The sequence below is a fragment of the Oncorhynchus clarkii genome, chromosome 20 (assembly GCF_045791955.1).
Source record: "Oncorhynchus clarkii lewisi isolate Uvic-CL-2024 chromosome 20, UVic_Ocla_1.0, whole genome shotgun sequence".
NCBI lineage: Eukaryota > Metazoa > Chordata > Actinopteri > Salmoniformes > Salmonidae > Oncorhynchus > Oncorhynchus clarkii.
Window position 1 is genome coordinate 10,714,964 of NC_092166.1, and position 25,954 is coordinate 10,740,917.

The 25,954-nt window shown below is 44.6% G+C and overlaps 2 protein-coding genes across 4 annotated transcripts; one reads left to right on the forward strand and one right to left on the reverse strand.

Annotated features, from left to right (window-relative positions):
* Positions 1 to 2,320: 2,320 nt before the first annotated feature.
* LOC139375869 (uncharacterized) lies at positions 2,321 to 13,572 on the reverse strand. Of its 3 annotated transcripts, XM_071117813.1 has the most exons (11): positions 13,409 to 13,528; positions 12,097 to 13,030; positions 11,702 to 11,924; positions 11,518 to 11,623; positions 10,547 to 10,694; positions 9,020 to 9,067; positions 8,704 to 8,781; positions 8,246 to 8,383; positions 5,837 to 5,920; positions 5,589 to 5,639; positions 2,321 to 5,452 (listed from the first exon to the last, which is right to left on the reverse strand). In XM_071117813.1, exons 2-11 carry the CDS (start codon positions 12,928 to 12,930, stop codon positions 5,342 to 5,344), a joined length of 1,821 nt encoding a protein of 606 aa, XP_070973914.1. In that variant the 5' UTR covers positions 12,931 to 13,030; positions 13,409 to 13,528; the 3' UTR covers positions 2,321 to 5,341. The 3 variants fall into 3 exon arrangements, with proteins under 3 accessions (XP_070973914.1, XP_070973912.1, XP_070973913.1); XM_071117811.1 differs by having other exon boundaries at positions 12,097 to 13,572; XM_071117812.1 differs by having other exon boundaries at positions 10,547 to 10,690; positions 11,514 to 11,623; positions 12,097 to 13,504.
* Positions 13,573 to 20,666: 7,094 nt separating this feature from the next.
* On the forward strand, positions 20,667 to 25,723 carry LOC139375870 (alpha-2-HS-glycoprotein 2). Its single transcript, XM_071117814.1, has 7 exons — positions 20,667 to 21,221; positions 21,919 to 22,029; positions 22,122 to 22,203; positions 22,528 to 22,685; positions 23,227 to 23,334; positions 23,530 to 23,607; positions 24,999 to 25,723. The coding sequence occupies exons 1-7, from the start codon at positions 21,012 to 21,014 to the stop codon at positions 25,374 to 25,376; spliced, it is 1,125 nt and encodes a 374-aa protein (XP_070973915.1). The 5' UTR covers positions 20,667 to 21,011; the 3' UTR covers positions 25,377 to 25,723.
* Positions 25,724 to 25,954: the final 231 nt, after the last annotated feature.

Here is a 25,954-nt window from a genome sequence, read left to right on the forward strand (position 1 = left end):
GATGCTCTGCATTGACCAGGAATGTCAAATGTCAAAATGGAAGAATTTTTGTTTTTTAAAGATTAGTAGAAATTAAATAACTAAATTATAGTTGTTGCATAGGTATTCAGTCCCCTGAACATGTTAGAAACCCATTTGACAGTGATTACATCTGCAAGTCTTCTTGGATAAGTCTCTAAGAGCTTAATACACTCGGATTGTGCAATATTATCCCATTATTCTTTTTATAATTCTTCAAACTCTGTCAAGATGTTAGCGATCATGGCTAGACAATCAGTTTCAATTCTTGCCATAGAGTTTCAAGAAGATTTAAGACAAAATTTTAACTTGGCCACTGAGGAAAATTCATTGTTTTCTTGGTAAGCAACTCCAGTGTAGATTTGGCCTTGTGTTGTAGGTCATTGTCCTGCTGAAAGGCAAATTTCTCTCCCAGTGTCTGGTGTAAAGCAGATTGGAGCAGATTTTCCTCTAAGATTTTGCCTGTGCTTATCTCCATCGCGTTTCTTTTTATCCTGAAATCACCCCAGTATTTGTCGAGCATACCCAATGTCGAGCATACCCAATGTCGAGCATACCCATAACATGATTTAGCCACCACCATGCTTGCAAATAAGGAGGCAGGTACTCAGTTATGTGTTGGATTTGCCCCAAACATAAGTCGTTGTTTGCAATTAGGCCAAAAAGGGAATTCCTTCGCTGGGTTTTTTGTTGTTGCAGTTTTATGTTAGTGCCTTGTTGCATACAAGATGCATGTTGTGAAATATTTTTACTTTTCCCTCTGTCATTATTGTGGAGTCACTACAACACTGTTGATCCGTCCTCAGTTTTCTCCCATCACAGCCATTGAACTCTGTAACTGTTTTTAAAATCCCCAATGGCCTCATGGTGACATACAGTTGAAGTCAAATGTTTACATACTTAGGTTAGGATATCTACTTTGTGCATGACACAAGTCATTTTTCCAACAATTGTTTACAGAGAGATTACTTCCCTTATAATTCAATGTATCACAATTCCAGTGGGTCAGAAGTTTAAATACACTAAGTTGACTGTGCCTTTAAGCAGCTTGGAAAATTCCAGAAAATTATGTCATGGCTTTAGAAGCTTCTGATAGGCTAATTGACATCATTTGAGTCAATTGGAGGTGTACCTGTGGATGTATTTCAAGGCCTACCTTCAAACTCAGTGCCTCTGCTTGACATCATGGGAAAATCAAAAGAAATCAGCCAAGACCAGCCAAGAAAAAAATTGTAGACCTTCGCAAGTCTGGTTCATCCTTGGGAGCAATTTCCAAACGCCTGAAGTTACCACGTTCATCTGTACAAACAATAGTAAGCAAGCATAAACACCATGGGACCGTCCAGCCGTCATACTGCTCAGGAAGGAGACGCATTCTGCAGGAGGGACTGGTGCAGTTCACAAAATAGATGGTATCATGAGGTAGGAAAATTATGTGGATATATTGAAGCAACATCTCAAGACATCAGTTAAAGTTAAAGCTTGGTTGCAAATGGGTCTTCCAAATGGACAATGACCCCAAGCATACTTCCAAAGTTGTGGCAAAATGGCTTAAGGACAACAAAGTCAAGGTATTGGAGTGGCCATCACACAGCCCTGACCTCAATCCTATAGAACATTTGTGGGCAGAACTGAAAAAGCGTGTGCGAACAAGGAGGCCTACAAACCTGACTTAGTTACACCAGCTCTGTCAGGAGGAATTGGTCATAATTCACCCAACTTATTGTGGGAAGTTTGTGGAAGGCAACCTGAAACGTTTGACACAAGTTAAACAATTTAAAGGCAATGCTGCCAAATATTAATTGAGTGTATGTAAACTTCTGACCCACTGGGAATGTGATGAAAGAAGTAAAAGCTGAAATAAAAAATTCTCTCTACTATTATTCTGACATTTCATTCTTATAAAAAATGGTGATTCTAACTGACCTAAAACAGGGAATTTTGACTGTCAGTAATTGTGAAAAACTGAGTTTAAATGCATTTGACAAAGGTTTATGTAAACTTCCGACGTCAACTGTACCTAAGTAGTTTCCTTCCTGTCTTACAGCTCAGATCAGCAGGACGACTACTATCTTTTATGTGTCTGGGTGGTTTAATACATAATCCACAAAATGATTCTTAACTTGACTATGCTTAAATATATATTCAATGTCTGATGTGTTATTGTTACCCATCACTGCCCTTCTTTATGAGGCTTTAGAAAAAGCTCCCTGGTCTTTGTAGCTGAATCTGTGCTTGAAATTCAACACTTGAATGAAGGGACCTTAAAGATGTATGTAAACTCAGCAAAAAAAGCAACGTCCAGCGAACTTAATTAACATGTGTAAATATTTGTTGAACATAAGATTCAACAACTGAGACATAAACAAGTTCCAACTGAACAAGTTCCACAGACATGTGAATAACAGAAATTGAATAATGTGTCCCTGAACAAAGGAGGGGGGTCAAAATCAAAAGTAACGGTCAGCATCTTCTGTGGCCACCAGCTGCATTAAGTACTGCAGTGCATCTCCTCCTCATGGACTGCACCAGATTTGCCAGTTCTAGCTGTGAGATGTTACCCCACTCTTCCACCAAGGCACCTGCAAGTTCCCGGACATTTCTGGGGGTAATGGCCCTAGCCATCACCCACCGATCCAGCAGGTCCCAGACGTGCTCAATGGGATTGAGATCCGGGCTCTTTGCTGGTCATGGCAGAACACTGACATTCCTGTGTTGCAGGAAATCACGCACAGAACGAGCAGTATGGCTGGTGGCATTGTCATGCTGGAGGGTCATGTCAGAATGAGCCTGCAGGAAGGGTACCACATGAGGGAGGAGGATGTCTTCCCTGTAACACATAATGTTGAGATTGCCTGCAATGACCACAAGCCCAGTCCGATGATGCTGTGACACACCGCCCCAGACCATGACCAACCCTCCACTTCCAAATCGATCCCCCTCCAGAGTACAGGCCTTGGTGTAACGCTCATTCCTTTGACGATAAACGCGAATCCCTGGTGAGACAAAACCGTGACTCGTCAGTGAAGAGCACTTTTTGCCAGTCCTGTCTGGTCCAGCGACGGTGGGTTTGTGCCCATAGGCGACGTTGTTGCCGGTGATGTCTGGTGAGGACCTGCCTTACAACAGGCCTACAAGCCCTCAGTCCAGCTTCTCTCAGCCTATTGCGGACAGTCTGATCACTGATGGAGGGATTTTTGCATTCCTGGTGTAACTCGGGCAGTTGTTGTTACCATCCTGTACCTGTCCCGCAGGTGTGATGTTCGGATGTACCGATCCTGTGCAGGTGTTACACGTGGTCTGCCACTGCGAGGATGATCAGCTGTCTGTCCTGTCTCTCTGTAGCGCTGTCTTAGGTATTGGTACCTACATTGCAATTTATTGCCCTGGCCACATCTGCAGTCCTCATGTCTCCTTGCAGCATGCCTAAGGCACGTTCACGCAGATGAGCAGGGACCCTGGACATCTTTCTTTTGGTGTTTTTCAGAGTCAGTAGAAAGGCCTTTAGTGTCCTAAGTTTTCATAACTGTGACCTTAATTGCCTACCATCTGTAAGCTGTTAGTGTCTTAACGACCGTTCCACAGGTGCATGGGAAACAGTGTTTCAACCCTTTACAATAAGGATCTGAGAAGTTATTAGGATTTTTTAATTATCTTTGAAAGACAGTTTCCTGAAAAAGGGACGTTCCTTTTTTTGTTGTTGCCGAGTTCATGTAGGTAGGTAGGTATGAATGTATGGGGGACACAAGGGTTAGTCATTCAAAAATCATGTCAACCCCTATAATTTCACACAGTGAGTCCATGTAACTTACAGTTCTGTGAAAAAGTATTTGCCCCGTTCCTGATTTATTTTTTTTGCACATTTGTCACACTTAAATGTTTCAGATCAGAAATGTTTTGAATCTCAAAATATAAAATATATTTTGATTTGTTTAACACTTTTTTGGTAACATGTTTCTATATGTGTTATTTCATAGTTTTGATGTCTTCACTATTATTCTACAATGTAGAACGTAGTAAAAATAAAGAACAATCCTGTATTGACTACATGTGTCCAAACGTATGTATATATAGCCATAATTCATAATCTCAACATGCATATCAAATCTGTTATGTGAAAATATGTACAATACATTAGGTGAAATAATGCACAGAGTGGCTCTAAATCAAATGGATTTTATGTTACTTTAACATTACTAAGTACATATACTTTACAATAACTTTGTTCAATATTTTTAGGGGGCAGGTAGCCTAGTGGTTAGAGCCAGTAACCGAAAGGTTGCTAGATCCAATCCCCGAACTGACAAGGTAAAAATCTGTCGTTCTGCCCCTGAACAAGGCAGTTGTTCCCCGGTAGGCCGTCAATTGTAAATAAGAATTTGTTCTTAACGGACTTGCCTGGTTAAATAAAAATAAATTCCAGATTGTCTTTGAAAGTAAGGAGACAAACACAAAAAACATGACGTATCCTTCTGGGCCTGTATTCTCAAAGCAGTCCTACCTTAACACGCTTTATGAATATGGGCCCTGATTTACCTTTTAACGGCTCAAAACCGGATCCAAGTTAACCTCCTGCTGACCTGTTACAGAACTGAGCCTCCGGGAGATAGAGGCATGACATAATAGGAAAACTTAAGTCTTAAAAGTAAATTGCAAATCTAAGGGACAACAGTTTACATTTAAATGAATGCAATTTATCCGATGCAACAAACTGAAATTTGACCCATACAGAAACGTCTAAAACACAAAACTATAACAAAAGTGTGAACAAAAACTACATTGACTATATTTCGTATGTTCAATACATTCAAAGGTAAGTTGCTATTCGGTCTGCCGCCTTCAACAAGTCTAAACGTTGTAAGCTCATGTAGAATAATGCAATAACCATTGAAAAACAGTGGACACGTGTATATAGAGTTGCCTCAGACTTTGTTGAGTCAAGTTCATACCAGTTCTTTATAAAATAAAAATCTAGGAGACCAACTAGTCTGCTGTCATTACAGACTGATCACAACATATTTTGTTACACCCTGATACGCCATTGGCTAAAATAAATGCCAGCTAGTCAGTCTGCTACCATGCGGCTTGAAACGACAGGTCGTCAGAATATGGGGTGGAGATGCTTCTCCACTAATTAAATATATCAGCTAACACAATGACAGGGTCCAGACAAACCCCCCCCCTTTCTATGGCTCAAGGATTCTTGGCAATATCTACTTCTTTTTTTTTTTACCATTGCAAAACATTTTTCTACAGTGTGCCCTAATTAGTATGACGCATGTGAGGTGAGTGAGGATGGTGAAAAGGTGAAAGGTCAATTTTGTCAGTCCTGGAGCTTGCATTCACAGAGCTCTCTGTAGATTCTCTTTCGCACAGTCGGCATGTCCCCTTGGGAGAATTGCAGCGGTTTCCCCAAGGCAAGGCACCTGCAGTACTGAGACAAAGGTACACGAATGGGTGAGTGAGACAGGAAGTAACACTTCATTAAGATTACACTGACACAGAGGTACATGACGATAAAAGCAGACACTTCAAATAATCAAGGATTTAAAAAATATATATGCTGGTACCTCTAACACAAAAACTCCACAGTCGTTTTCATTTGTCTGTTGTGGTATTCTCTGCGAAAAATCAATTTGGAGTTAGACATCCAAAACAGTGATTATCATGGGCTACATTTCAAATGGCATTTTTGGCAGGATTTCTGAAGGCAATCCCTTAAAGACCAGTCTTTTTGTTCTATTGTGTTAAAAAAAAATGATCAGGCAAACATTAAAACTCAATTTCAAAGATCCACACACAGCTCAATGTATCATACCTCGTTGATATACATCTTCCAGCCATTTTGAAATGCAGTTTGCTTTCTCTCCTTCGCTTCAGTATGTATGTACCCTAAAACATTCTATAGAATGGAAAGAGGGGAGAAAAAATAAATGTTGAATTCGTCTACATTAAATCAGGTGAAATAGCATTTTACTGATTGGAAATTGTATTTGTTTATGTAAAGTCAGTGTGAAATCTTACGTAGCAAGTAGCTATGATTAAACATGAATATATTAGGGATTTGACAAAATGTTTTTTTTTATTATTTGTTTTCCATTCAATTATAATAAAATTAATACAATTCCACGTGAATCAATTTTTTTGTGTTAAGATTCGATTCCGCCAGGAATCAACTGCTAAGATTGGTATTTCTGGAACTTGGAACGGAGGAGACCGATTAGTTGCTGTCCTGCCAAGAACACAAACACAGAGGGGAGGGGCACAGTATAGGCAGATTGGCCACCAGGCAGACAGAGGAAGAACCGTGTACTAGACCTATCTCTCTCGCAATTTGTCTTGCAACTTCAGTAAAGCAGGGCCCATCATCAATAAATAGGCTGGCATATTCCACACGCAACAGACCGAAGACTGAACACACACTGGCATCACTGGCAAAGAGAAAGAGCAGGCGAGACAGCACAAGTGAGAGAGGGGGCGGGGCAGGCAGGCCGTGCGAGAGAGGAGGGGGCAGGCAGGCCAGTGCGAGAGAGGAAGGGGCAGGCAGGCCAACGCGAGGGAGAGAGAGGAGGGGGCAGGCAGGCCAGCGCGAGGGAGAGAGAGGAGGGGGCAGGCAGGCAGGCCAACGCGAGGGAGAGAGAGGAAGGGGCAGGCCAACGCGAGGGAGAGAGAGGAAGGGGCAGGCAGGCCAATGCGAGGGAGAGAGAGGAAGGGGCAGGCAGGCCAACGCGAGGGAGAGAGAGGAAGGGGCAGGCAGGCCAACGCGAGGGAGAGAGAGGAAGGGGCAGACAGGCCAACGCGAGGGAGAGAGAGGAAGGGGCAGACAGGCCAGTGCGAGGGAGAGAGAGGAAGGGGCAGACAGGCCAACGCGAGGGAGAGAGAGGAAGGGGCAGGCAGGCCAACGCGAGGGAGAGAGAGGAAGGGGCAGGCAGGCCAACGCGAGGGAGAGAGAGGAAGGGGCAGGCAGGCCAACGCGAGGGAGAGAGAGGAAGGGGCAGGCAGGCCAACGCGAGGGAGAGAGAGGAAGGGGCAGGCAGGCCAACGCGAGGGAGAGAGAGGAAGGGGCAGGCAGGCCAACGCGAGGGAGAGAGAGGAAGGGGCAGGCAGGCCAACGCGAGGGAGAGAGAGGAAGGGGCAGGCAGGCCAACGCGAGGGAGAGAGAGGAAGGGGCAGGCAGGCCAACGCGAGGGAGAGAGAGGAAGGGGCAGGCAGGCCAAAGCGAGGGCGAGAGAGGAAGGGGCAGGCAGGCCAACGCGAGGGAGAGAGAGGAAGGAGCAGGCAGGCCAACGCGAGGGAGAGAGAGGAAGGGGCAGAGGCAGGCCAACGCGAGGGAGAGAGAGGAAGGGGCAGAGGCAGGCCAACGCGAGGGAGAGAGAGGAAGGGGCAGAGGCAGGCCAACGCGAGGGAGAGAGAGGAAGGGGCAGGCAGGCCAACGCGAGGGAGAGAGAGGAAGGGGCAGGCAGGCCAACGCGAGGGAGAGAGAGGAAGGGGCAGGCAGGCCAACGCGAGGGAGAGAGAGGAAGGGGCAGGCAGGCCAACGCGAGGGAGAGAGAGGAAGGGGCAGGCAGGCCAACGCGAGGGAGAGAGAGGAAGGGGCAGAGGCAGGCCAACGCGAGGGAGAGAGAGGAAGGGGCAGACGGAGGCCAGTGCGCATATGTCTGTATCTCGTAATGTCTTGTCTCCCAAATTCACCAAAGTGGCCTAAAGTTTGCCTCTTCCTCTCTGGTTGTTATTTAAATTACACAACTTTCCCCAGGTCTTTATAGCCATAGAGTCCAGCTAGGCTACACACAGAAAATAATGTGTTTTGTGAAAAATGCAGTGATTTAAATTTTGTGGGTGAAAAAAATTAAACATGTTTTTCAGTTAAGGCTCTTACTTAGAGTTTAAGGATCCCAATTTTGTTTAAACATTCACACCACTGGAATGTATATTCTGTTATTGAATATGGACACATTCACTACTGGTTAAGTCATTCCACAATGTGCAGGGCAAGGGTATGGATGAAATGAAAGCATTCCATTCAGTCAAGTGAGATATTTAGCCACAGTAGCATATTATAGCAAAAATAAAATAAAAACATTTTCATGTTCATCCTACTAAAATATGCTCGAGTCTTCCTGCCACCAATGTGTTCAGACACACACAAGTCTGATTGAGATTTGATCTCAATGAAAATAACCTGTATAAACAAAAGTTAAATCAGTAAAAGTTATGTCAACGTTACCTCAGCAGCCTCCTTGAACACGATGCCCTGGGAGTCGTAGAGGTGGATCCTCTTGCTGGCGGTGTCGGCCATCACCAGGCACCAGTGGATCTCAAGGTGGATGGGTACCAGCAGCAGCGCCTTGGAGAAGAGATCCACCTGCAGGACACAGAAGAACAGAAGCCAGGGGCGTGTTCAGTAGGGTAGGAAACGGTTCGCACGGAGTGAAACAGCGGTTGTGCTCATTAGAATACAGAACGTAAAAATAAAATAAAAAGTCATGGAAAGCTAAAATGAACGACCCTGGTCCGTGTCGGGATCAATTCCATTTCCACCAATTAAAAGTTGATGTACATCACAATTAATCTCCTGAATTGAAACAGAACAGACCCCATCCCCAATGATCATCAGAAGCTTTAGAGTGACATCCATTCTGAAAGATCAAAACAAAGTTAGACAATCTGAAATTCAGCCTTTACCTTCCTGGTCCACCTCTTCACCCCTTCATATCCTTTGGTCATGAGCTGTCGGTGGAAGAAGCTGTTAAAGAAATGGACCTAGACAAGTAAAAAAAGAAGAAGCTCATTCAGGAACCAAGACCACATGAATCAAATAGAGGGACGACAATCAAAGTTGCTCCCATTTGTTATATAAGCCCAATTGCATCAGGACTCAGGCTAAAGTAGAATTTCTACCCCTCTGTGATCAGACTCATTATTATAATGTAACACATTATAATACATTATGAATATTTCTTGATAGAATGGAGGAAATATAACGGGAAATAAATCCTACCTTGTGTTGTGCAGACTCCATGATTAATTCTCCATACATATTCATGACCTTCAAGAGTAAACCACAAAAGAATTTCAAAACAGGGTCACATCACATTGAGCAAGTTAACTTTGGACCGATGAGGCACCAGACTACGCAGGGCCAAGAGGCTTTTCTGATCCTGACCACGTGAACTCCCGTTTTTCTTCATTGGGTCACGTGGTCAGAAGAAACTCCCAGCCCGTCATGAAAGTTTTCAGTCATGGACATACAGTGAGCTCCAAAAGTATTGGATCAGTGACACAGTTGTTGTTGTTTTGGCTCTGTACTCCAGCACTTTGAATTTTTAATTATACAATGACTACGAGGTTGAAGTGCAGACTGTGAACTTTAATTTGAGGGAATTATCAACTGTTTAGAAATTACAGCACTTTTAGTATAGTGCCCCTATTTTAGGGGAACGAAAGTATTGGGACAAATTCCTTTGTGTTTATTATAGTCAAAAGTTTAGTATTTGGTCCCATATTCCCAGCAATCAATGATTACAAGAAGCTTGTGACAAACATTTGTTGGATGCATTTGCTGTGTGTTTTTCCAGTTGTGTTTCAGATTATTTTGTGCCCATTAGAAATGAATGGTAAATGACAGTGTCATTTGAGTCACTTTTATTGTAAATAACAGAATATGCTTCTAAACAGTTCTACATTAATGTGGATGCTACCATGCTACCACTCCAAGCGGGCTGTCATGTGCCTTTTACTGAGGAGTGGCTTCAGTCTGGCCACGCTACCATAAAAGCCTGATTGGTGGAGTGCTACAGAGATGGTTGTCCTTCTGCAAGGTTCTCCCAACTCCACAGAGGAACTCTGGAACTCTGTCAGAGTGACCATCGGGTTTTTGGTCACCTACGTGACCAAGGCCCTTATTACTCCGATTGCTCAGTTTGGCCGGGCGGCCAGCTCGAGGAAGAGTCTTGATGGTTCCAAACTTTTCATTTCAGAATGATGGAGGCCACTGTGTTACTGGGGATCTTCAATGCTGCAGACATTTTTCGGTACCCCTCCCCAGATCTGTGCCGTGGCACAATCCTGTCTCTGAGCTCTACAGACAATTCCTTCGACCTCATGGCTTGTTTTTTGCTCTGACATGCACTGTCAACTGTGGGATCTTATATAGACATTTGTGTGCCTTTCCAAATCTTGTCCAATCAATTGAATTTACCACAGGTAGACTGCAATCAAGTTGTAGAAACATCTCAAGGATGATCAATAGAAACAATACGCACCTGAGCTCAATTTTCAAGTCTCATAGCAAAGGGTCTGAATAAAGTATTTCTGGTTTTTTTCTAAAATGTCAAATAACCTCTTTTCAGTTTGTCAAGATGGGGTATTGTGTGTAGATTCCTGAGGATTGTTATTTTATTGAATCCAGTTATGAATAAGGCTGTAACGTATCATTTTTTTTTTTGAAAAGTCAAGGGGTCTGAATACTTTCCAAAGGCACTGTATATCATGGTGAAATTGGTGGATTTGGGTAAAAGGCATCAACCTGGTCATTGAGCCAGTTCTGATCGTCCAGCGTAGACAAGTCTTCCAGTGTCAGAGTGTGCTTGTTGTAGACCACCCGGAAAGCGGGCATCCTTCTATGCGCTAGGACAGCCTGGTACTTCATTACTACTACAGAGATGAAATACTTCCTATGAAAGAGGGCAGAACAGAACACTGTTTTGTTATTTAGTAGAGAGCCTCATAATTCCTAGGGCCCTGAGTTTTTCCTTGACCATGTGACCTCAACAGGATAGGCTATACCTTGGGTCTAAAGTTGTCCAGGGCCAGAGATAGAAGATACAGCTAGGGCATAGAGCAGGGTTGCCCAACCCTCTTCCAGGAGTTCCACTGTCCTGTAAGTTTTCAGTCCAACCCTAACCTAAAATACTTGATTCAGCTTGGTGTGCAGCTAATAAACAGCTAATAAATAGAATCAGGTGTGGTAAATTACAGTTGGGCTGAAAACCTACAGGATGGTGAATCTCTAGGAAGAGGGTTGGACTGAAAACCTAGAGGACGGTAGATCTCTAGGAAGAGGGTTGGACTGAAAACCTACACGACAGTAGATCACTAGGAAGAGGGTTGGACTGAAAACCTACAGGACAGTAGCTTTCCAGGAAGAGGGTTGGACTGAAAACCTACACGACAGTAGATCTCTAGGAAGAGGGTTGGACTGAAAACCTACAGGAGAGTAGCTTTCCAGGAAGAGGGTTGGACTGAAAACCTACACGACAGTAGATCTCTAGGAAGAGGGTTGGACTGAAAACCTACAGGAGATTAGCTTTCCAGGAAGAGGGTTGGACTGAAAACCTACAGGACAGTAGCTTTCCAGGAAGAGGGTTGGGCAGCCGTGGCCTAGTATACCCAAGTCAGGCCACATGATCAGGAAAAACAGGGCATACTACACATATTGCATTGTGAAGTGAGGGAACCAAAACCATGTATTCTCTGTTGTATTTGTTATGTACTTGCCCCTTAGTAAGGTCAGTGTTCAGCTTCTTGTTAAGGTGCCTCAGTACATCGTTATTGCTCAATGGGATGAAACTTCCGTACTTCACATAGAAGCAGTCAAGGAACTCTACGGAGATAGAAAGAACATTAGACACTCAAGGCAGCACTTAAGGAAACATTTTAAGTTTAAGGAAAACAAATTTACCATGGATGAGCGTCGTTGTTGCTTCCCAGCTGACGTCCGTGGACGCCCGATGGCTCTGAGGTGGATACGGCACTGCTCGCTTTGTCACCAACGTGTCCTGTTTAGTGGCGGTGGCCGCATCCCTAGCTCTGACTGTGCTCTGGTCCTCCACCTTGACAGGGTTGCTACACAGCACTGATGTGCCCACAGACGGACACGCCTTCTGTTCCAAACTCCCCTTTTCCTAAATAAGTCAACTGTATTTAGCTATTTTGGATTTTATTGCTGTCAGTATGGGTCTCATGTATTGATTTATAAATGTGTTTGGATAGGCCTGAGCATATAAATGGATGACATGTACATGCTCATGGACTTTGTATTGACTGCTATGTTGGTGTAATGCAATTTGAACTTGCCTGGCTGTCCTCTGCACTGTCCAGGCCTTGACCATCACATGCAATGGCCGTAGTGACCACTTCTTTTCCCTTGCGTACCTTCTGCCATTTCTGACTTTCCTCCAATTCCCCAGTGTATGTATAAGACATCTGTGTGTTGAAAATAGACAGGCGCCTCCTGGTTTCCGCCAGTCTTTTAGCTCTGATCATGGAGAACCAGAGGAGACAGCTGGCTCTCCGCCACTTCCTGTGCCGCCACTTCCTCCACACCTGCCACCAGAACTGGATGTTACACCGGCGCCGCGACTGCCTCTTGAGTCGCATGGAGAGAGGAGAGACTCCTTTTCTGTTGTTCTTTATGCCTCTTTTCCGGCGTCGTCTATGGTTTGTGGATCTAATGGGGGCTGCGGTTGTGGTTAGGGATGGGTCGTGGACCTGTGCTACAGGGCTGCAGCAGAGGTAAGAGGCGTGTGTGACTGGCAAGGGCTGTCTATTGATGTGCACTGTGGAGGGAGGGCAAGGGGAGTGCATGGAGGGGGACTGACTCAGGGGCAGGTCAGAGCAGGTATGAGACACAGAGATCTGCTTTAGATCTGATCTCAGATTTGCTTGAGCGTTGTCTGTGGGAGCAATGCACTCTGAGTCAGGTTCAAGCCCATGGTTGCTAATAGCTACACGAGGGAGGAATGGAGCAGAGACAATGGAAGGCTCCAATTGAAGTTTGTGCTTTTCCCTGCTCTTGAGTGAGTGAGGGACTAATAGCTCTAGCCTTGTGTTTGATTGGACGGCTGAGAGCTTCCAGCGTTTGTGTGAATGACTCGAATAGGTCATGGTCTCCAGGGTATGGCTCCCCATTTGAGTGCCGTCAGTTGGGTCCGAGGAAGGAAAACAAGACACCTGCCCATTGCCTTCTATTTTGCCATTCTTTACCTTCTCAGCCGACCGGCTAGACGTACTATAGACACCACACGGTGAGAGAAACATGCCCTTAAGATGGTTAATTTAACTAATATATAACTCTGCTAGCTAGTTCATAGTAGCGTTACCTACTCTCTGGCAATGTACATACTGGCACGGAATTACAAATGTTTTGATTATTGGCTACTGTGAATCCTAACTACCGGTATGCTAGTTAGCTAATTTAAACCACGTTTGAAGCTAGCCCTCGTGTGTCGTGTCAGAGCAACAACACACGGAAAGGATTTGGGACCAAAGCGTGCAGCAAAAAAAAATCTCTAACCAAAATGTAGCACACACTATCAGACGTCAGCATGTTTGGTATGGTCTTCCCTGACTCAAATTAATTCAGAAATATGTAGCAACATGTATTTACCCAAATGAGCCGATACCTGGACCACATAATTTTCGTGTCTACTCTCTTTTCCTGGACGACCAGAAGCCTGTAGCAAAATACATCACGACTGATTGTGTCGATTTCATGCAAGCGGTCGCACGTTGAATACGTCACGGCACTGGCTTCCGTGGTCACTAGTTACCACAGCCACAAAGTAAAAATTTATTATATCGTACAAATTCATGAAAACAAACATTTGCTTTTTGGGCTTCATTCAAGGGTAGAGATAGGCATAAGGTTAGCAGAGTGGTAAAGTTTCAAGAAGATACATTTTAGAGATAGGCGGGATTAAACCATAATTATGACTTTGTAGCTGTGATAACTAGATACGACCGGTACCAATCGGAATTTATCAAGGAAAAAAGTGATCAGAATAATATGTTCAATAATAATAAATACATTAATTGATTCAATTTCAATAAATGAGGCTCAATCAAATACAGCCAGTGGGTTTTTGAAAAAAGTTAATACAATTATGAGAGATGCCAAGTTATGCTATTTTGCAAATTTTACATCCATACATGTCAATGTATGTGTTATTTTCGTGTGTGGTTGTCTCTCTCTCAATAAAATATTTTCAATTTAAGGGGATTTATTGGCATGGGAAACATATGTTTACATTGCCAAAGCAGGTAAAATAGATCATTTAAAAAAAAGTTAAATAAACATTAAAAAAGGAACAGTAAACATTACACCTACAAAAGTTCCAAAATAATAAAGACATTTCAAATGTCATATTATGTCTATATACAGTGTTGAAATGATGTGAAAATAGTTCAAGTACAAAAGTGAAAATAAATAAACATAAATATAGGTTGTATTTACAATGTTGTTTGTTCTTCACTGGTTGCCCTTTTCTTGTGGCAACAGGTCACAAATCTTGCTGCTGTGATTGCACACTGTGGTATTTCACCCAATAGATATGGGAGTTTATCAAAATTTGATTTGTTTTCGAATTCATTGTGGGAAATATGTGCCTCTAATATGGCCATATATTTGGCATGAGGTTAGGAAGTGCAGGTCAGTTTCCAACTCATTTTGTGGGCAGTGTGCACATAGTCTGTCTTCTCTTGAGAGCCAGGTCTGCCTTCTGCGGACTTTCTCAATAGCAAGGCTAAACTCACTGAGTCTGTAAATAGTCAAAGATTTCCTTCATTTTGGGTCAGTCACAGTGGTCAGGTATTCTGCCACTGTGTACTCTCTGTTTAGGGCCAAATAGCATTCTAGTTTGCTCCGTTTTTTTGTAAATTCCTTCCAATGTGTCGAGTAATTAGCTTTTTGTTTTCTCATGATTTAGTTGGGTGTAATTGTGTTGCTGTCCTGGGGCCCTTTGGGGTGTGTTTGTGTTTGTGAAAAGAGCCCCAGGACCTGTTTGCTTAGGGGCCTCTTCTCCAGGTTTATTTCTCTGTAAGGGATGGCTTTGTTATGGAAGGTTTGGGAATTGCTTCCTTTTAGGTGGTTGTAGAATATAACGTCTCTTTTCTCTATTTTGATCATTAGCGAGTATCGGCCTAATTCTGCTCTGCATGCATTATTTGGTGTAATGCAAATAGTCCGGCTAGCCATTTGATTACCTGTTCAGGAGTCTTATGGCTTGGGGGTAAAAACTGTTGAGAAGCCTTTTTGTCCTAAACTTGGCACTCCGCTTGCCATGCGGTAGTAGAGAGAACAGTCTATGACTAGGGTGGCTGGGGTCTTTGACAATTTTCAGGGCCTTCCTCTGACACCGCCTGGTGTAGAGGACCTGGATGGCAGGCAGCTTAGCCCCAGTGATGTACTGGGCCGTACGCACTACCCTCTGTAGTGCCTTGCGGTCAGAGACCGAACAATTGCAGTACCAGGCATTGATGCCTGTAGAACCTTTTGAGGATCTCAGGACCCATGCCAAATCTTTTTCGTTTCCTGAGGGGGAATAGGCTTTGTCGTGCCCTCTTCACGACTGTCTTGGTTTGTTTGGACCATTCTAGTTTGTTGTTGATGTGGACACCGAGGAACTTGAAGCTCTCAACCTGCTCCACTACAGCCCTGTTGATGAGAATGGGGCGTGCTCTGTCCTCCTTTTCCTGTAGTCCACAATCATCTCCTTAGTCTTGGTTACATTGAGGGATAGGTTGTTGTTCTGGCACCACACGGCCAGGTATTTGACCTCCTCCCTATAGCCTGTCTCTTTGTTGTCTGTGATCAGGCTGTTGTGTCGTCTGCAAACTTAATGATGGTGTTGGAGTCTTGCCTGGCCATGCAGTCATGGGTGAACAGGGAGTACAGGAGGGCACTGAGCACGCACCCCTGTGGAGCTCCAGTGTTGAGGATCAGCGTGGCAGATGTGTTGCTACCTACCCTCACCACCTGGGGACGGCCCGTCAGGAAGTCCAGGATCCAGTTGCAGAGGGAGTGTTTAGTCCCAGGATCCTTAGCTTAGTGATGAGCTTTGAGGGTACTATGGTGTTGAATGCTGAGCTGTAGTCAATGACTAGCCATCATCAACTCAGTGGGTTTTGTCCAACATGTCTCTGGACCTACTCACTGCCACAGTCATACTCTGGACCTAGTTTTGTCCCGTGGAATAAATGTTGTGGATCTTAATGTTTTTCGTCATAATCCTGGACTATCGGACCACCATTTTATTACGTTTGCAATTGCAAGAAATAATCTGCTCAGACCCAAACCAAGGATCATCAAAAGTCATGCTATAAATTCTCTGACAACCCAAAGATTCCTAGATGCCCTTCCAGACTCCCTCCGCCTACAAAAGGACATCAAAGTACAAAAATCAGTTAACCATCTAACTGAGGAACTCAATTTAACCTTGCGCAATACCCTAGATGCAGTCGCACCCCTAAAAACAAAAACATTTGTCATAAGATACTAGCTCCCTGGTATACAGAAAATACCCAAGCTCTGAAGCAAGCTTCCAGAAAATTGGAACGGAAATGGTGCCACACCAAACTGGAAGTCTTCCGACTAGCTTGGAAAGACAGTACTGTGCAGTATCGAAGAACCCTCACTGCTGCTCGATCATCCTATTTTTCCAACTTAATTGAGGAAAATAAGAACAATCCAACATTTCTTATTGATACTGTCGCAAAGCTAGCTAAAAAGCAGCATTCCTCAAGAAAGGATGGCTTTTACTTCAGCAGTGATAAATTCATTAACTTCTTTGAGGAAAAGATAATGATCATTAGAAAGCAAATTACGGACTCCCCTTTAAATCTGCGTATTCCTCCAAAGCTCAGTTGTCCTGAGTCTGCACAACTCTGCCAGGACCTAGGATCAAGGGAGACACTCAAGTGTTTTAGCACTATATCTCTTGACACAATGATGAAAATAATCATGGCCTCTTAACCTTCGGCTGGGAATTTCATTGATAGATCATTAGCCCATAGTTTAGGGATCCCCATCGTTCCCGTGGATGTGCCCTTCCCCGTTCACGCCTTAGATAGTCAACCATTAGGGTCAGGGTTGATTAGGGAGGTCACCACTCCTTTGAGGATGGTGATGCAGGGGGGGTCATACGGAGAGAATGAGTCTCTTTATTATTGACTCTCCTGCGTTTCCCGTGGTACTGGGCCTACCCTGGTTAACTTGTCATAACTCCACTGTTTCGTGGCCACAGAGGGCTCTCACACGGTTGTCGCGAGAGTCCTCTGGTAAGTGTTTAGGGGTTTCCGTTGGTGCCACTACGGTGGAGAGTCCAGACCAGGTCTCCACCGTGCGCATTCCCCCTGAATATGCCGATTTGGCTCTCGCCTTCTCTAAAAAGTATGCGACTCAATTACCCCCTCATCGACTGGGCGATTGTGCGATAGATCTCTGGTAGGCGCTGCACTTCCCAGGAGTCACGTGTCTCCGGGAGGGAGATGAGTGGAAGACGGCTTTTAGTACCACCTCTGGGCACAATGAGTACCTCGTCATGCCGTACGGGTTGATGAATGCTCCATCAGTCTTCCATGCCTTTGTAGACGAGATTTTCAGGGACCTGCATGGGCAGGGTGTAGTGGTGTATATTGATGACATTCTGATATACTCCGCAACATATGCCAAGCATGTGTCCTTGGTGCGCAAGGTGCTTGGTCGACTGTTGGAGCATGACCTGTATGCCAACGCTGAGAAATGCCTGTTCTTTCAACAGTCCGTCTCCTTCCTAGGGTATCGCATTTCCACCTCAGGGGTGGAGATGGAGAGTGACCGCATTGCAGCCGTGCGTAATTGGCCGACTCCCACCACGGTAAAGGAGGTGCAGCGGTTCATAAGGTTTGCCAACTACTACCGGAGGTTTATCCAAGGTTTTGGTCAGGTAGCAGCTCCCATTACCTCACTGCTAAAGGGGGGGCCCGGTGCGCTTGCAGTGGACAGCTGAGGCGGACAGAGCTTTTAGTTACCGGAGGGCTCTGTTACATCGGCTCCCATGCTGGCCCATCCGGATCCCTCTTCGGCGTTCATAGTGGAGGTGGGTGCGTCCGAGGCTGGAATAGCAGCTGTGCTCTCTCAGCGCTCGGGTACGCCACCGAAGCTCCGCCCCTGTGCTTTCTTCTTGGGGAGGCTCAGCCCGGCGGAGCGAAACTATGACGTGAGGGACCGGGAGCTGTTGGCTGTCGTCAAGGCTTTGAAGGCGTGGAGACATTGGCTTGAGGGGGCTAAACACCCTTTTCTCATCTGGACTGACCACCGCAATCTGGAGTACATCTGGGCGGCGAGGAGACTGAACCCTCGCCAGGCAAGGTGGGCCATGTTTTTCACACGTTTTGTTTTCACTCTTTCTTACAGACAAGGCTCCCAAAGCGTTAAGGCAGATGCATTGTCCCGGCTGTATGACACAGAGGAGCTGCCCATGGATCCCACTCCCATACTCCCGGCCTCCTGCCTGGTGGCGCCGGTAGTGTGGGAGCTGGACGCGGACATTAAGCGGGCATCACATGCAGAGCCCGCTTCCCCTCAGGGTCCAGCTGGGCATCTGTACGTTCCGTCTGCTGTCCGCGACCGGCTGATCTATTGGGCCCACACGTCACCCTCCTCTGGTCATCCTGGGATCGGTCGGACGGTGGGCTGTCTTAGTGGGAAGTACTGGAGGCCCACTTTAGCTAAGGACGTGAGGATTTATGTTTCCTCCTGCTCAGTGTGCGCCCAGTGCAAGGCTCCTAGACACCCGCCCAGAGGTAAGTTACAACCCTTACCCGTTCCACAACGGCCGTGGTCGCACCTGTCGGTGGATTTCCTAACCGATCATCCACCTTCACAGGGTAACACCACGATCCAGATCGTTGTGGATCGTTTTTCTAAGTCCTGTCGTCTCCTCCCTTTGCCCAGTCTCCCTAAGGCCCTACAAACGTCGGAGGCCCTGTTTACACACGTTGGGGTGCCTGAGGATATAGTGTCCGATCGGGGTCCCAAGTTCACGTCGAGGGTCTGGAAGGAGTTCATGGAACATCTGGGGGTTTCGGTCAGCCTTACCTCAGGTTTTCACCCCAAGAGTAACGGGCAGGTGGGTAGGCCGGGGGAGTGGGCGGCGTTCGTGCCCTGGGCAGAGATAGCCCAGAACTCACTTCGCCACTCCTCCACTAACCTTTCTCCCTTTCAGTGTGTATTGGGGTATCAGCCGGTTCTGGTTCCTTGGCATCATTCAGACCGAGGCTCCTGCGGTGGACGACTGGTTCCGGTGCACGGAATAAACATGGGACGCCGCAGACTGTCACCGCAGTGAGGCCCCGGTGTTCGCAGTGAGGCCCCGGTGTTCGCAGTGAGGCCCGGTGTTCGCAGTGAGGCCCAGGTGTTCGCAGTGAGGCCCCGGTGTTCGCAGTGAGGCCCTGTGCCTTTTGGTGTTTGTCCCATTATGTGAATTCTTGGTTGGTGAGCAGAACCCAGGCCTCACAACCATAAAGGGCAATGGGTTCCATAACTGATTCAAGTATTTTTAGCCAGATCCTAATTGGTATGTCGAATTTCATGTTCCTTTTGATGGCATAGAATGCCCTTCTCGCCTTGTCTCTCAGCTCGTTCATAGCTTTGTGGAAGTTACCTGTAGTGCTGATGTTTAGGCTGAGGTATGTATATTTTTTGTGTGCTCTAGGGCAAAGGTGTCTAGATGGAATTTGTATTCGTGGTCCTGGTAACTGGACCTTTTTTAGGAACACTGTTGTTTTTGTCTTACTGAGTTGTACTGTCAGGGCCCAGCTCTCTCTGTATGTGTCTGTGGCCAAGTTTGAGAGGATCAAAACAACAATGTATCATGGGTAAATTTTGACTGACTGACTGCACTCGTTTTGATGCTCTTGAACACGGCCGATATCTGGTGCGTGTTCTCGTTCCCCTGGTGCGACGTTGCATTTCATCAACCAAGGGTTGCCATCAACTGACAGATTGCTATAACATATTATGTGGTTAGCTGATACTTAAAGTACCTATCCAGGCGTTGTAAGATCTGGCCCTTTGTCTGCCTACCAGTTGCGCCTGTTGTGAGTGGGGCAGGGATCCATGAATGCTGTAGTAGGCCAATCATCTCCTATCAGCAGCATACTTGCAAATCACTTGTCTCTGGTTTAGTGGCAGAGCCTATATAATCCACCAGGTGTCATTGCATCATTGTTGTTGTGGCTCTCCCATCTACGTAATAGTAGTAGCCTACATTGCTAGCCTGATCTTAGATCGACTTATGCTGTTTTACTTACCATTGGCAAGACACAAGACTGCACAGACAGAGCTAGGGCCATGCTACACAGAGACATCTGGAACCAGACTATAGGCCTTTTGCTCCCTTTCAGGGAAATACAGGGTGATGCCTCATAATCATTATATGAAATTTACACTGGTCCCTTATCAATCACAATGTATATTACTGTAAGGGTTGCGGAACTGGTGGCAGTGAAGTCAGACGCAGGAGAGCAGAGAAAGGTAATAGCCGGAGCAGTTTAATGACAAAATCCACGGCAATACAAAAATAACCTACATGGGTACAAAACCCGACGCGCACCAGTAACATAGTGGACAAGCACTTACAAGCAAACAATTCCACACAAGGACATGGGGGGAACAGAGGGTTAAATACACAACAATTACTGATGGAAATGGAAACCAGGTGTGTAAGAAATCAAGACAAAACAAATGGAAAAATAAAAAGTGGATTGACGATGGCTAGAAGACCGGTGACGCCGACCACCAAAACACAGCCCGAACAAGGAGAGGAAACGACTTTGGTGGAAGTCGTGACAATTACATTGTCTTGTAAAGCTACTGAATGTTCTGAACACACAGGCTACGAAAGATCTAGAGAAGACCTGGACTACAGTTTTGCTACAGTATTACTTTTCATGGCATCTACCTGCTGACACCAATGCACCTGATCACCCCAGACTTTGTCAGTCTAGCATTTATCTTGGCAATATTCCATATGGGGTTCAGGCTGAGGATTCTTGCACAATCCACACGGTACACAGAAGTCCGGGGTGGACATGTGTTTACCTTGGCTCTGTGGTGAAGTTTAAAGTACAGGCTATATACCAGGGCATATGGACTCAGTCGTTCTTGTAGTGTACCCCTGTCAATACCTGCTACAATACTTCCATCCTCTCGCCCTGTCCTAACCCTCCTGATGATGAGTCGCCTGGGTATAGCCTTGGTTTTGGGGCTGCTGACGGGGGCACGGGCCCAGTTGTTGCTGCATAATGTGACCCGTCCGCCCTGCGACTCGCCCGACGTGAAAGCTGCAGCCCTGGTGGCCCAGGATTACCTCAACGGCCAGCACACGCACGGCTACAAGTACGCCCTGAACCAGATCGATAACATCAAGATCCAAACCAAGGTGAGCCAGAGCTGGAGCATGGATAATAGAATAATCCACAGAGTCACATATAGATACATCTCTATATGCCTCATCTCTAGATTGGCATAGATGTATGATACAGTCTAGTGTGACTTCACACCAGGCAACATTCATTATTACAGATTGTAATGGAAATACCGGCATCACGTAGATTGGACTGCTGTACTCGCAGAATGAGGCGGAATTATTGTTATGTTGTTTAAGTACGAACAAAAAAAATTTAAGTATGAAAATGTATGCACTCACTACTGTAAGTCTCTGTGGATAAGAGCATCTGATAAATTACTATCATGTAAAATGTAAATGTAAAGACAAGATACATTTTCAAGTTTATCTTAACTACCCAGGTCCTACCAGTCTACAGTTTTGCAGATGTTTGAGACAGATAGCATAGACATATTTCAGTTTTGTTTAACCTAGTGTTCTAAAGGAGAAATACACTTTTGATACAAAGCCCCTTTTTTCATGTGTTAACCTCTACGGTTAGCCCTGGAGCTGTATTCACAGTGCTGATCTAGGATCAGTTTCACCTTTTAGAGCTTAATGAATGAGATTACATGGACGACTAGGTCTGATCCTAGATCAGCACTCCCACTCAGAGACACTTTATATTTCGAATAAGAGCGCAGATATAATATATTCCCGTTCAGTCATGCTCTGCAGTGTTGTTCAATAGCCTGATGGATCAGAGATCTATCTGATGGAAGTGGACCTGCTGGAGACCACATGTCACGTTCTGGACCCTACACCTGTCGCCAACTGCACCGTCAGGCCGAAAGTAGTCACAGTGAGGCCAATTCTCCACTTTATTAAATACATTTTATATTCTATGTAGTCAATTCCAATGGATCATTGGTAATGTTGTTTGTTGTTTTTTAGGCAGTGGAGGGAGATTGTGATGTGGTACTGAGAAAGGTTGGAGGAGTTATGTCTGTCACAGCTTTCAAGTGTAAAACTGAAGGTATGTAATCTTTATGTCACATTTTTTTTCAATCTAATCCATTGAACTATATAATTTCACAATCCCGTTCCCCAGGCAAATAAAGTATAATCAACACATTCTGTGAACAAAGTCTGACAGCTACTGACTGGAGAGGTACCACAGAAGCGGGAAGGTGAGATCCCACTGGGCACACACTGGTTGAATCAACGTTGTTCCCATGTCATTTCAATGAAATTACATTGAACCCACGTGGGAATAGATGTTGAATTGACGTCTGTGCCCAGTGGAATATATTCACGCACACACTAATACACTGCTCTCTCTATCTGGTACCATGTCAAGAATCAACGGAGGACCTCTGTGTGGGCTGTGCCTCACTCCTTCCCCTTAACGACACTGCAGGCCTGGCCATGGTCTCTGCTTCGCTGGTCACCTTCAACAACAGGACAGGCAAAGAGTCATTGTTTGCAATCATGGAAGTCGGACGCATGTCAACTCAGGTAAAACATATTTTTCTGATCATATGATCATCATGTGGGCAAGTGCAATCTTCTAAAAAGAGTATGGTAATGTTTTTTATGTCCAAATGAGTTAAACATTTTAAGGGCCAGTTTCCTGCACACAGATCTAGACTTTTTTCTGTGTCCAGGAAACTAGCCCTAAATGCAAAAAGTGAATAAGGGCTCCATTAGACAGGTTGATTTTGATGTGGGGCTCCCGAGTGGTGCAGTGGTCTAAGGCACTCCATCTCAGTGCTAGAGGCGTCACTACAGACACCCTGGTTCGAATCCAGTCTGTATCACAACTGACCGTGATTGGGAGTCCCATTGGGCGGTACACAATTGTCCAAGCGTCGTCCAGATTTGGCCGGTGTAGGCTGTCATTGTAAATAAGAATTTGTTCTTAACTGACTTGCCTTGGTAAATAAAGATAAAATAAAATAAAACATCTCCTCTGTTTGAGCATATACAGTACCTCCCATATACTAACTGTGACACAACTATAGTGGAAAGCCCTTATGTACTTCAGTTCTGTTTGCAGGTTGTGTCTGGTGGTGCTAGATACTTGGCAGAATACGTCATAGTAGAAACTAACTGCACTGCTGATGACAGTGATGACAACTGTGTGCCGCTGACCAATGCTATGGCAGTAAGTATACATTATATCATGGAAGGAGGAATGCCCAAACCTGCATTCAAATGGCCATACTAGCATACTACTTAGAATGTATGCCCAACACATCGTTTCATTCTAGGTGGTATGATAGTGTGGTTATTGAAACATACTCAGTGTCTTGGTATTTAATCAGTAACCACCATGTGACACGTTTCTTTTCTCTTTCAGCAACGTGGCTTTTGCCAAGTGGCTGGTGTGAGTTCTTTACACTCAATCCAGTGCAATATATTTGCTGCATCTTCAATGGTGAGAGAAAAGACATGCATTAATTCCCACCTGTGAATAAGTAGGTGACTTGTTATCACTGAGTTATTAATGTGTCTTCTATACTATAAAGGCTATATCTTATTTGAACCGAACAATGTGAATGAATTAATGAAATGAATGAACGGATTAAATTTTATTTACTAGTCAAATCACCAATTGGTAACCCATCCCTTATGGGATGAACTGACACATAAACAAACATTACAATAATTCACTGTGGTAATTAAATGATAATTCTTCTTCCGGTGTTCTCTGCATTGTACATCGCATAAAGAGTGAAAAAAAGGTAAAAATCAATACATAGTAGTGAATAAGGTTATCCAAACAATAATTATATCCCTAGAGCAGTAAAATAATAGACATATTTACATACATACATACACCCTGTATATACACATACACATAAATGCAGTGCATCAAAGCTGGGACCGAGAGACTGAAAAACAGCTTCTATCTCAAGGCTATCAGACTGTTAAACAGCCACCACTAACACTGAGTGGCTGCTGCCAACACACTGACACTGACTCAACTCCAGCCACTTTAATAATGGGAATTGATGGGAAATGATGTAAATATATCACTAGCCACTTTAAACAATGCTACCTTATATAATGTTACTTACCCTACATTATTCATCTCATAGGCATACGTATATACTGTACTCTATATCATCGACTGTATCCTTATGTAATACATGTATCACTAGCCACTTTAACTATGCCACTTTGTTTACATACTCATCTCATATGTATATACTGTACTCGATACAATCTACTGTATCTGCCTATGCTGCTCTGTACCATCACTCATTCATATATCCTTATGTACATATTCTTTATCCCCTCACACTGTGTACAAGACAGTAGTTTTGGAATTGTTAGTTAGATTACTTGTTGGTTATTACTGCATTGTCGGAACTAGAAGCACAAGCATTTCGCTACACTCGCATTAACATCTGCTAACCATGTGTATGTGACAAATAAAATTTGATTTGATTTGATTTGATAAATACATAATATATACAGATACATAAATTAATAAAAAAATAGAAGGTATTGGAATCCAGTCTGGCACAAAGAGAAGATTCCTATGGGAGACAAGCCTCTACACAATATTTAATACACGCGTGCCATCTACCACATCGAATATAAATATTTTTAGAATTTAATTAAAGGTAGCCATTTTTATTTTATTCAAGGCGTTAGCTAAATATTCCGCAAATGGAAATACCCACTGGACAAAAAAACATTTCAGTTTCTCTCTCATCACTCAGTCACATAATGCCAGGGTACATCAATAAATGCCACATGAAAACAAACCATTGCACTGACACAGTACTTTGACGACCTGTCTCTCGTTCTAATGTACAGATGCCTATCGTGGACACCAATGGCACAGTCCCGGTGCCTGCGCCAGTGGTCCACGTCCACGCTGGTAACCTCCCCAAGGTCCACGGCCTGAGGCACCACAAACTCACCGCCCTCCACGACCCCGACCTCAGCGGCCTTTTGTCTGCCGAGTCTGGCGAGTCTGGCGAGTCCGAGGAGTCCATAGTGCCTGTGGTCCCCGTGGTGGTGGTCCCTGTGGGTACCGAAGCGGCCCCTGTGTTCGTAGTCGATCCAGTTGTAGGCACGGACGCACCTGTTGTATTTGGGGTGGTGAAGAGGGAAGCCCCAGACAGCCCAGCTATTGTGTCTGCACCTCTTGTCCCTGTGCCAGTGTGTCCAGGGAAGAAGATTTTTTTCTGAGAAGCGTTCAGATTTTACAAAGCACAGACTCTTTAATGTCGCAGTCATCAAACTGCATGCGTTGGGCCCACTGCATGATCAGAGAATACCACATAAGGGCTTGAGTCTGCTTTTCATTTTGCTTTTACAAGACCTTCATCATTAATTGGTTAGGCAGAGATTTACTATATCTTTACTAGCTATTTGTTCAGGGGCGGGGGGGGGGTTGTCATGGCTCTAAACATGTGGGTGTTACAAGTAAGGGTTAAAATGTAGGTAATAAGGGTTAATTTACTACGCTCAATGTGCAATGACTGTATGTACTCTGAACTGCTCTGTATCTAGGGGTAATAAAGAATGACATTTTACTTACTTTCTCATGTGTCTTTCACAGCTAAACGAGACCCCAGCAGAAATTGGCTTTTTATTTATCTGACTCTGATGTCCAGCCCTTACATTTAGCCTTGCAATTAAGTGTTTAACAATTTTTTTTTCAGGACAACCAGGGCTACAAGTAGAACACACAACTATTTGACATAAACTGTTGTAAAAATATATATATTTATATTATGCCCATGCAAAAACCTGATCAGAATGAA